This window comes from Diabrotica virgifera, chromosome 3 (genome assembly GCF_917563875.1).
Source record: "Diabrotica virgifera virgifera chromosome 3, PGI_DIABVI_V3a".
Classification (NCBI taxonomy): domain Eukaryota; kingdom Metazoa; phylum Arthropoda; class Insecta; order Coleoptera; family Chrysomelidae; genus Diabrotica; species Diabrotica virgifera.
The window spans coordinates 54222466-54235345 of record NC_065445.1 but is presented as its reverse complement, the minus strand read 5'-3'; the positions used below and the strand labels follow the sequence as shown (position 1 = coordinate 54235345).

At 33.8% G+C, this 12880-nt stretch overlaps 1 protein-coding gene across 3 annotated transcripts in view; it reads right to left on the bottom strand.

The window, feature by feature from the left end:
- Positions 1 to 12880, bottom strand: part of LOC114326580 (apoptosis-resistant E3 ubiquitin protein ligase 1) — a 293562-nt gene that overhangs the window by 96112 nt on the left and 184570 nt on the right. For all 3 annotated transcript variants that reach the window (XM_028274984.2, XM_028274991.2, XM_050646470.1), the window contains one exon: positions 9197 to 9420. In XM_028274984.2, the coding sequence (XP_028130785.1) occupies positions 9197 to 9420 (224 nt within the window). The remainder of the gene's footprint in view (positions 1 to 9196; positions 9421 to 12880) is intronic.

Genomic DNA, 12880 nt, shown 5'->3' with positions numbered 1-12880 from the left:
ACAATACCCGGCTCAGTCACAACACAAAGACTACTGGAAACGGCAGAGATGAGAGTATTGAGAAGAATTACTGGAAATACGCTGAGGGATTAGAAGAGGAGTGAAGGCATTAGAAAAAAATGTAACGTACAGTGTATAAACGAATGGACACTAAATAGAAACACAGAATAGAATAACCATATATGTAAGCAGAATGGGGGAGATCAAAATAACAAGAGATAAATCACCAGTCGGTAGAAGATGTATCGGCCAACAGCGCAAAAGATGGAGTGACAACCTTCCATAGAGGCATCAATCCGTGAATGAACAAGCAGAATTGCTTATAAAGAGGAAGGAGAAGAAGAATTTAAGTTTAATTTGAATGCAATAAACAATCACTTTAGAACAAACAACTGAAAAACATGTAAAGTAGTTAGCGAAATAATAGCATTACTTATTGAAAGAAATATTTTAAATGTCGATTTTATGGTAGGGGAGCAAAGTATGCTAAATGTGCAGTCACTCGAACGCTTTGGGGGCATATTGGGTTGTGAAGAGTAGGTCCTAAAACCAAAAAAAGTTAAGTAAAATTTTCCATTTTAGTGGGCGCTTGCCATTTTTTAATTTAATTTTCCATTTCCAACAATCGTTTTTTCCGATTATAACGGCATCTATCCATTATTCCAAAAAATGTTTCGAATAAAAGTGACTTATTTTTACGCAAGGAATCCAAATCTGCAATAAAAAATGAGGGCTCCTATTTAAGATTTTAAAGTAACCCCCCACCCCACATCCATGGGGGGTCGTGTTTAGTACCATTCGATAGATTTTTCAAAAATACTGAATAAGTGTATTTTACAGTTTTTCGATCTGATGTTCATTTCGCGAAATATCGCGGGATTCGTATTTAAAATATTAAATTTACCCCCCACCCCTCTCCGTGGGAAGTCCTGTTTGGTATCATTCGATAGATTTTTAAAAAATATTTGGCACATATTTTTTAGTTTTTCGATCTGTCATTCATTTCGCGAAATATTCGCTTTTTTCTTGTGAAACTTTGAGACTCACCCATTTCCTTACGCCCGGCTCAAATCGTCAGATTTTTGAAATATACATTCTTTTGCATGTACTTTTTTTTTTTTTTTTACTCCAATTTATTTAACAATCTGTTCCGTTAGGAACAATCAGTTAAAGTTATGACTTTCTTAGGCTATGACATGTAGGTAAGAATTCCAATGAAAACTTTCCTTTCTAAATTATCAACAAATGTATAGATAGTACTACTAGTAAAAGAAAGTAAAACTTAAAATAGTTCTAATTTATCTAAAATCTATTTGGTAAGTCAGTTGGTTTATAACGCTTAAGTCTGCGAACTTCACCCTCCGTGTTTAATAATTCACTCGCGAAATCATTTGGATGCGCACTAAGTCTTTCTTCATACTTTTCACTGTATTTGCTGATTTCTTCTTTGATGCTGGGAACTTTCAGGTCTCTCTCTATTATTGCGTTGGGGACGTACCATGGAGCGTTTACTATGGTTCTTAATGCCTTATTTTGAAAACGTTGTATAATTTCCAAGTTAGAGTTACTGGCTGAGCCCCATAGCTGTATGCCATAGGTCCATATGGGTTTAAGTATGGCTTTGTATACCACTAATTTATTTTCAATTGACAGTCTTGAATGTCTACCCAGAATCCAGTACATTTGTTGAAGTTTGAGTCCAAGTTGCTTTCTTTTGGTGAATATGTGTTTTCTCCATGTTAGTTTTTTATCTAGATGTATGCCCAGGTATTTGGTTGTATCTACTTGTAATAATTGTTTGTTGTTTATGTATACTGGTGGACAGCTCTCTCTTCGCATGGTAAATGTCATGTGGGTCGATTTTGTTTCATTAGCTCTTAGTTTCCATTTTTTTAACCATTTTTCTATTTTATTTAAGTGGGCTTGTAAGTTATGCGAAGCTCTTTGGGGGTCTGTGTGAGATGCGATAATACCTGTGTCATCCGCGAATGTTGCGACTGTTGTCAATCTAGTTGTAGGTAGGTCAGCAGTAAATAACAGGTATAGTAAGGGACCAAGTACACTACCTTGTGGGACGCCGGATTTTATTTTAAATAGTTCTGAGCGAGCATCTTGTTGTTTTACTAATGAAAAGCGATCTGTCAGATACGATTTTATAATTAAATAATATTGATACGGAAGATTTTTCTTCAGCTTATGGAGGAGTCCTGTATGCCACACTTTGTCGAATGCTTGGCTGATATCTAGAAAAGCTGCACTACAGTACCTCTTGTTTTCTAGATCATTGCTGATTTGTTTGACTATACGATGTGTTTGCTCTATTGTTCCATGTTTGCTACGAAAACCAAATTGGTGTTTTGGAATTAATCTTGTTTCTTCTATTATTGGTTCTAATCGACGTAGAAACATTTTTTCAAATAGCTTAGATAATATTGGTAAGAGACTAATGGGTCTATATGAGTTCAGTTCTTTGGGGTCTTTTCCTGGTTTTTGTAACATTATGATCTCTGCTACTTTCCACTGATTGGGAAAATGTGCATACGTAAGTATTGCATTAAATATATGTGTTATTGCCATGATTGTTTTCTTAGTTACGTTTTGCAGGATTTTTCCAGTGACGAGGTCATATCCAGGAGCCTTTTTTGGATTAATTTCATCCATAATTACCATTCGGATTTCTTTAGGTTTAAATTTTTTTATTGGGAGATCCATTTGAAAAGGTATATCAAGAAAATTTAAGATTTCATTATTATCTTCGTCGTTTTGGTCCATGTTGTAAGGTTTAAAGACGTTGCTTAGGTGTTCAGCAAAGGCCTTTGCTTTTTCATTATTACTTCTGGCCCATGTTCCCGCAGAATCTCTAAGCGGAGGTATTTGTTGTATTGGTCTTTTCATTTTTCGTGTAGCATGCCATAGAGAATAATCTGTTGCTTCCGTAGGTGTTAGTTTTTCGAGGTACTCTTGTACGTTCTGATTCCTTATTGTGTGTAGTAGTCTTTTTAATTCAGATGCTGCTCTGTTATAATTCCTTTTATTGATTTCAGTTCTATTGTTTTGCCACTTTTTACGAAGTCTTCGTTTTTCTATGATTTTTTCTTTTACAATAATTGGATTATCACCTTTGGATTTATTATCGGCAACATTGGGAGTTGCGTGCCAGGCTGCTGTTTGAATTCCTTTTGTTAGATTTGCGACGGCTTCATCAATGTTCTGTGGTGTCTTGAGTGGAACGTTTAGTTCAATGTTCTCATCAAGTTTTTGTCGGAATAGCTCCCAGTTGGTCTTTAGGTTGCATAATTGAGGTTCTTGGTATTTTCTTATTACTTTTGCATGTAACGTCAATATTATAGGAGAATGATCTGATGAAAGATCATAGCTGCTTTCAATTTTTAGGTAGTTTGGGTTAATACCTTTTACGATGAAGAAGTCGATAGCGTCTGGTATTTTCGCAGGATCGGACGGCCAGTAGGTGGGCTCTCCTGTTGCTTTGATGCTTAAATTGTTACCTGTGATTGTGGTCAATAATTCTCTGCCCTTAGTGTTTGTAAGTCGAGATCCCCAATGTGTATTCTTGGCATTGCATGTACTTAACTTACTTTATCTTAATCTGACAATTTCGAGTTCTTTTAAGTATAGATTTTTTTTTTCGGGCCCCCCTTAACGAACTCCCCTGTGTTAAGAGCCAATATATGGTAGAGGTACATCTGCAGGGTACCAGGTTTCCCCCATATGCTAATCTGACGCGCTCGAGTAACTGCAAAAATCCCCGCTTGGGCTCCCCTACCATTATGTAAATACCCGGAAAATAATAATACAGGGTGCCCCGAAAAGATTGGTCATAAATCATACTACAGATTCTGGGGTCAAAAATAGGTTGATTTAACCTAACTTACCCTAGTACAAATGTGCACATAAAAAAAGTTACAGCCCTTTGAAGTTACAAAATGAAAATCAATTTTTTCCCATATATCGAAAAATATTAGAGATTTTTTATTGAAAATGGAGATTTGGCATTATTATAAGAAGAACATCTTAAAAAAAAATTATAGTGAAATTTGTGCACCCCATAAAAATTTTATGGGGGTTTTGTTCCCTTAAACCCCCCAAACTTTTGTGTACGTTCTAGTTTAATTATTATTGTGCTACCATTAGTTAAACATAATGTTTTTAAAGCTTTTTTGCCTCTTAGTACTTTCTCGAAAAGCCAGTGTTTATCGAGATATTTTGAATATTTGTCGAATCCACCACATATTTGTATATGGTTAATAGTCCTGTCGCCAGGGGGGTTACAACGGCCTTCTTAATTCAGATGGACTTACCCAAGTTTTCTTTTATGTATTTTGGCCCGTAGAACACGAATTTTTTGGGTAACAGTTGATCCGGATGTCGATAAGATTGTTATAAACAAAGAAGTTGAGGAATTACATAACAGCGATTTCTCGCAAAACAAAACATTTTTTTGTATTTTTTGGGTCATTCTAACCAAAAAATGTTAATACAAGTTTTTTCGTAGGATGCATAGTTTTCGAGATAAACGCGGTTGAACTTTCAAAAAATCGAAAAATTGCAATTTTTGAACCCGAATAACCTTTGAATAAAAAACAAAATAGCAATTCTGCTTACCGCCTTTAAAAGTTTGAGTCAAATAATAGCTGTTTTGAATATTTGCATTGCTAAAAATTTATTTTTTGATTGTTAAAAAAAGCTATAAACACATAGTGTTTCCCGTGCCTAATACATGCGTTTTAATGCATGCTACGTAGAAATAGCCCCGCTCGCACTTTTACCTCTTCTACCTACTCGGTCGATTTTAAATGAGAAATCATTGAAAACATCACTCAAGCACTAGGTGTTTATAGCTTTTTTTAACAATAAAATAATAAATTTTTAGCGATACAAATAATTAAAACCGATATAATTTGACTTGAACTTTCAAATGGGGTAAGCAGAATTGCTATTTTATTTTTTAATCAAAAGCTATTCGGGTTCAAAAATTGCAATTTTTCGATTTTTTGAAAGTTCAACCGCGTTTATCTCGAAAACTATGCATCCTACGAAAAAATTTGTAGGAACATTTTTTGGTTAGAATGGCCCAAAAAATACAAAAAAAAAAATGTTTTGTTTTGCGAGAAATCGCTCTTATGTGATTCCTCAACTTCTTGGTTTATAACAATCTTATCGACATGCGGATCAACTGTTACCCAAAAAATTCGTGTTCTACAGGTCAAAATACATAAAAAAAACTTGGATAAGCCCATCTGAATGCAGGAGGCCGTTGTACCCCCCCTGGCGACAGGACTATAAGTACGATTATAGAGACCTGTTAATAATCTGAAAATTTATTTATAATTTACATTTTTAGGTATATTTTGAAAAAGAAGCTACATATCGATAATAGGTGACTTATGAAAAAAAGACTAAGAGGCAAAAGTTTTAAAAACACTGTGCCTAACTAATGGTACCACAATAATGTCTTAATTGAACCGTACACAAATATTTGGGGGGTTTAAAGGAACAAAACCCCCATAAAATTTTTACCTAAATATATTGGAAAAGGAGTCGCATCTCGATAAAAACTGGCTTATCGAAAAAATACTAGGAGGCAAAAAAGTTTTAAAAACGTTATGTTTAACTAATGGTACCACAATAATGAATTAATTGGAACGTACACAAAAATTTGGGGGGTTTAAGGGAACAAAATCCCCATAAATTTTTTATGGGGTGGACAAATTTCACTATAATTTTGTTTTAAGATGTTCCTGCCATAAGAATGATACATGTCCATTTTCAATAAAAAACAGTTTTCGATATATTGAAAAAAATCGATTTTCATTTTGTGGGCATTGTGGCGATCATTTCAAAGGGCTGTAACTTTTTTTATGAGCACATTTGTACTAAGGTAAGTTAGGTTCAATCAACCTATTTTTGACCCCAGAATCTGTGGTATAATTTATGACCAATCTTTTCGGGACACCCTGTATAGACACCCACACCTGAAACTGCCTGCTTCTCTTTTATTACTCCGTGGCGACTGCGAAAACACTATAAGCACTATAAGTTGGGTGGGGTATTTATAAGTCGAAGTTTGTGACATAATAGCCAATATTTAATAAAACTAAGAACACTTTCTGGAAGATATTCTCTTAAAAGTTTTTTTATTGAATACACTTCATATGTTCAAATATTACTATACACTGTTTTTAAACTAGGAGAAGTAAACTCAAAAGACAGATTCACACTCAATAATGTCACTAAAAGAATGTCACTTTTATAGAAAAATCACCAGATTCCTCTTCTTTTTTGGTTGACCATGTCGGCCCAGTGGCGTAGCGTGGGTGTCGGCCGCCCGGGGCGGAAGACAGTTTTGCCACCCTCTTATTTAGGTATTTTAATTTATTGTATACTATACATTACATACATTAATTATAGAGAACTTTTCGGCGAGAACAGTCATCATTATTTTGCGTTATACATGTTGGATTAAATAAAAAAGTTTTACAATCACGTTTATTAATACAAAAATTCTTTTACTTTAACCAAATAGATACACTGATATAACTTAGGTACCTATTACTTAAGATTAGGTACCTACACCTTGACGATCGACAAAATTAAATAAAATCAATTTTTAATTAGAAGTAGAACGATACAATAATGTTATATTTTAATTTTTGTTGAAAGTAATAAGAGTATTTGTTAGAATTAAAAACAAAACCTCCATCTTCAATTAAAAATTTATACGTCTACTTTTTTTAAGAGCAAAGTCTATCGTCAATATTGCACCGTCAATGTCTATCGGATCACACACTTCTTGTTCAATAGACAAAATAGCCAAATTAGTTAGTCTTAGAGTACTCATTGTCTCATTAAATAGGTAATTCTTAATCAATTTCAATTTTGAAAACTCATCTCACAGCTGTCATTGTTTATAGCAACTGTGAAAAATATTCGGAACATTATTAAAATATTGGGCAGAGTATCTTCCAGCTTCGATTTAACAATAAATTAAAATAATTCAAGTGAGTCTGCATTAGGGTGGTTCGAAAAAAACTTTTTTTTATATTTCAGATCGCTATAGTGCGCAAAAGTTGCCATTGGTATAGACTTGAAAAAAGCACTAATTATTATTTTTTTATTAATTTGTCTTCCGGTCGCGCAATGCCATCCATCGAACTTAGCAAAAATTGTGAAAAACCTGAATTTTTCATATATTTTTTTAACATGCCAGATGGTTTTAATTGCGTTCCTATACCATGAATTAACTACTAAAAGTATGTAAAATCAATATAAATGCACTTATACATTTGTTTCATATCTTCCGGTCGCGCAACATAATACAAAATGAGTAAAATTAGTAGTTTTTGCAAAATTTCAAAGTTTGACTGTTTGGTACAATTTAATCATACGACTTTTAGAGATGGTATAGTTTAATTTAATTACGATAATATATTTAAAATCCAAGCATAAAAGATAAATTTTGATGTTCAAGTGAAATTCGGTCGCGCAGCTTCGTCAAAAACAGCAGACTACCGAGAGACGAGGCGAAAGTGACGAATGCCAGCGAAGCGCGCTCTGCCACAAATAAAGATACATGTGGGAATACCTCTACAATGGAGTATTTCTCTTTTCCATTACAACTAACTGCCATTTCACCACCTTTCCCAACACTTAGATGAAAATACAACAGGCCCAATAGGATATTCCGGACCAATTGGAAAGGCCCTACCTGATTGTGAAAGACTACCACTACCACTTATTGATTTTAATCCTATTGATTGTGAGATTCCAAAAGTTGACAAGCGTATTCTTAAGCTTGTCAACTCTTAAGCACCAATAATTATACTTGCTTGAGATATCAGAAGTCATCAAGTCAGGACATTGTTCAGAAGACTTTGTAGTTGGTACGTGATCCTATCCCCACGTCACATTCAAAATGGCTTACTACTGCAAACCGAGTTTTGCGTTTCTATATCAGTGTGTCCAACCCTTCTGAAAATCTGAGAGAGATTGTCACATTCATTCTCAAATGTCTCAAATATGCCTATGTGGTTTGCCACAAAAATAAACCACAAATTCACAGATGGGCCTAGACATGATTACAAAATCATTAAATATTCAAGGTACTTACCAGTAGAGCTTCTTCAAGTTGTTGATTCCGTTTTACAACGGAATGCTTACTTTGCCCATCCCGAAAATTTACTTTTGGCTATGTTAACTGATGACAGAAACCATATCCGAGAGCTGGGCTTTAGGCGTATCATGAAGGAAAAGCAAGCAATATCTGAAAGTGACTCTATCAGAATCCTTAAACCACCAAACTAAAGCTTTGAAGCTAAATAGTATTACGAAATTATCAAATGGAACACCAGTACACTGACTCCCCTCTACTGCTAAGAACATTGACTAATGAAGAGATAAAACAGTATGTGAGCAATGACTTCAAGCCTGTTATGAGTATAGATACTTTGCCATGCCATACACAGGCAGTTGAAAGATGCGTTAAGCTAGTGACCGTAGCTTCAAGTAAAGTGTGTGGACACAGTTCCAGAGACGGCTATATTAGAACCACATTATTGCAGAGCTCAGCGATGCCAACGATTAAAATCAACAACAACTGGTAGTCTTTCACAATCAGGTAGGACCTTTCCAATCGGTCCGGATATCCTATAGTGTCTGTTGTATTTCCATCTAAGTGTTGGAAAAGGTGGCGGAATGGCAGTTCGTTGTAATGGAGAAGACAAATACTCCATTGTAGAGGTCTTCCCACATGTATCTCTATTTATGTTTGCGCGAGCTTCGCTGGCATTCGTCACTTTCGCCTCGCCTCTCGGTAGTCTGCTGTTTTTGACGAAGCTGCGCGACCTAATTCCACTTGAATATCAAAATGTATCTTAGATGCTTGCATTTTGCCAAAACTCGCCCTGTATATTATTAAACAATGGGAGCAGGCACTTTTTAATGGTCATTTGTTATTCCCCATAGGGGCCTCTATACGATGTAGAAGTATGTACAATTCCTCATGACTCACCCTGTATAACTTAATAATTCTATTAACTTTAAATCTCAATAGTGTCAAAATTTCATAAATGCCAATAGTGCCAAAATTTAATAATTTATGGACCAATTACAAATGTGCATTATTCCTGCTAGTTTAAAAACGAAGTTTAGAGCAAAAATAAATTAATAATAAACTAACCTGTTTAGCCTTGTTATCTTCCAACCAATAAACGTCTTCCAGAGAGGTTACTTCTACAGGCAGCAACTTAGGGTAGTAAGAATGCAAGTTGTATTTGTAAAGCCACTGTCGAAGAACTAATCTCTGTTGAAGAACTAGCGCCGCTCTCTGAAGACGTTGCTCATCCGGTGCTGGAAGTTCCGGTAATTCTCCTAGTTGTCCGCATTGGGCCAACTGGGATATTCCTGAAAATAAAAAACAATGCGTTACAGAGGTTATTTATAGATATATGTATAGGCCTGGATCCCGCGTACCAAAAAAAAGTTTATTATTAGCAAGCTGAAAATTTGTTAATAGCTTAACGGTATCTAGTCGGACAAACGTTGATGTATGGGAACACTGGAACAGGGGAATCGTTAATTGTGGTACGTGATAAACTTGCCATCCTGACAAGTTTATGATTGTGAAAACTAGCAGGTTGTTTTTAAGTTTATTCACTAGCAAACTTTATACAGGGTGGTTCTTTTTATTCGCCTCGGTCTCTGTACGGAAAACCACTTGATATTTAAAAAAAATTTCTTCACAGAAATATACAGGGCCTTTAATACTACAATCTAAAAATAATGCGAATTATACAGGGTGCTCCAAAAAAGAGTGGTATATCAAAGTTATATTTTTTCTTATGGAATGCCCTAACTCTGATGACATTACTGAATTGACCTTAAAAAACAAGCTATACTTTCATAAGGGTTCCCTATACCTAAATACACGGTGTTTTGATTTACTTGGATTTTTATGAAAATGTAAGGTTTTAGAAAAAAATAAATATCTACGAATCTAAGAATCAGTAACAAATTCTTAACAGAATGCTTAATAATAAACTATTTAGCATACTTAAACAGATGCTTACTGCAACAAAATTTCTTACAGTGTGGTCAAAATATGAGATTATTCTATTAAAAAATTCAAGCTGTAGTAACTTACTTATTTTAAATGGAACACCCTGTATCTTACTAGTCTATCGCGTATAAAATTTACTTAGCTTTCAATTTATATTGGGTTTCCTATACCTATCTTTTTACAGGGTGGTCAAAATATTAGATTGTTCTATTAACAAATTCAAGCTGTAATAACTTACTTATTTTAAATGGAACACCCTGTATCTTACTAGTCTATCGCGTAGAAAATTTACTTAGCTTTCAATTCTTATTAGGGTTTCCTATACCTATCTCCCTTCATTTTTCAAATATTTAAAGATTTCCTAATTTGTAAGCTTTAAGAATTAGAATTAAGTACCTATGTCGTTGTTATGTACAACACATCACCAACACCGGCAATATACTTAAATATCTTAGTCAAGATACTTTCGTTAATAAAATTCACATTTTTATCATTTAATCACACATAGTGTTCTTATTTTAAATGACATACTCGATATTCTATTCTTTATAATGGAAGATATTTAAATTCTCAATACACATGTTATTCTGTAAATATAAATTCCCATGTTATTCTGTAAATACCCATTTTTACATATTTTTGTACAATAGGCTCGTTTTCGTCATAGTAGCCATTGCATTTTTTAATTGTCTGTAATTGCGATTCAAAGATTCAAACAAAAAGTGGTGTTCTTAAATTTACTTAATAATCGTCGGTTTAAGATATGTAAAATACTTATACGGAATGAAATATAACTTAAATATCTTCCAGAATACGGCATCTAATATAGGGTACGCCGTTTAATATAAACATATTACTCAATGTCACATGTAGGCCAAAATCAACTAAAATAATACAACACTCTGTATGATTACATGATAACAATGAAAATTTTATCAATGACAGTATCTTGTCTAAGTATATTGCCGGTATTGGTAATGTGTTGTACATAACCACGACATAGGTACTTAATTCTAATTTTTAAAGCTTACAAATTAGGAAATCTTTAAATATTTAAAAAATGAAGGGAGATAGGTATAGGAAACCCTAATAAGAATTGAAAGCTAAATAAATTTTCTACGCGATAGACTAGTAAGATACAGGGTGTTCCATTTAAAATAAGTAAGTTATTACAGCTTGAATTTATTAATAGAACAATCTCAATGTTATCAAATATAGGGCACTCCATAAGAAAAAATATAACTTTGATATACCACTCTTTTTTGGAGCACCCTGTATAATTCACATTATTTTTAGATTGTAGTATTAATGGCCCTGTATATTTCTGTGAAGATTTTTTTTTTTTAAATATTAAGTGGTTTTCCGTACAGACACCGAGGCGAATAAGATGAACCACCCTGTATAATATATGAAAAAATGTTTGTCCGACAAATATGTTGGGCATTTTAATAAGTCCGACACGTAGAACATGTCAAATGACAGGAATTATGTTGGTGGTAAATAGCAGTCTGATTTTTGCATGAGAGTTTAATAAAAGGGTAACAATTCAGTTGGAAATTCTTTCCGACAAAATACATGGGACGTTTTAGTAGTCTGACCTTCGAAACCTGTAACCTGTTCCACAATTAAAACTTTCCATGCTCCAGTGTTCCCGTACATCAATGTTCGTCCGACTAGACACAGTTAGGCTATTAACAAATTTTCAGTTTACTATTAATAAACTTTTTTTTGGTACGCGGGATCCAGGTCTAGTAGGTTTATAAGGTTATTGATTATTTCTAAGGGTAATGAGATCCATTAATATTTAAAGTGACCAATGCTTTATTTATTATTCAGTTGCGCGGAATTCAAAAAGTATGATTTATTATCGATTAAATAGGAAACAATAAATATGTAAAGTTTCTATTTCCGGAGAGCCTCAAGTGTCAAAAATTGAAGAAAAAAATCTTCTGTGTAAAAGGTGTATATTTATTTGAAAACCCCAATAAAGGGCTACATTAAAAAACAGAAAGTTTTCGCTCTAAAGAGAGCATCATTAGTGTTCTTTGCATGCTCTACATGCTAAGCCACCAAAAATACATGGGTTAAAACCATGATACTATGATAAGAAGATAAATCAACGCGCATGATAGTCTTGCATCCCTATCGCTCACTATGACGTAAACCAGAGACAACTTTCCTAGCGCCAAGTTGAATTCTTTATTTGTGTTCATGTTCATTCGTGTTAATACAATAGTTATCTCTCACGTGTTGCTTCAAAACGTATTGAATGAGATTTTTGTTTATTTGTTTATGTAGTAAAAACTTTTATATTATATAGTTATATAAATTTTGTGGTGAAAACGTTCAGTTTACTGTGTTAATATCACCTAATTTGTTTATCGAACGCAAGTTGCTCTCGGCTATCTGTACCTACTTTATAAATAAGACTAATTTTTGTTTACCATGTATTGTGCAGTGGTGGGTTGTTTAAACAATAACAATAAAAAAAAAACTTTTTCGAAGTGTCGTTTTTTCGTGTTTCCTAGAGACAAACACATACGTAAAGTGTGGGTCTCCAAGTGTTTTCAGCGAGACAAATTTAATGTAGGTACCGCGAGAATAATAATATGCTCAAAACATTTTACAGAAGCTGACTATTGTTTAAACGAAAAACTATTAGGATTACCTGACAAACAAGTGAAAGTTAAGAAATGATGCAATACCTTCTCTTCATTTAATAAAGACCCCAAGTGCTAAAACATCGATTGAAAATACAGGCAAAAGAAGAATAGAGATAAGAAATGTATTAAAAAAACATGTATT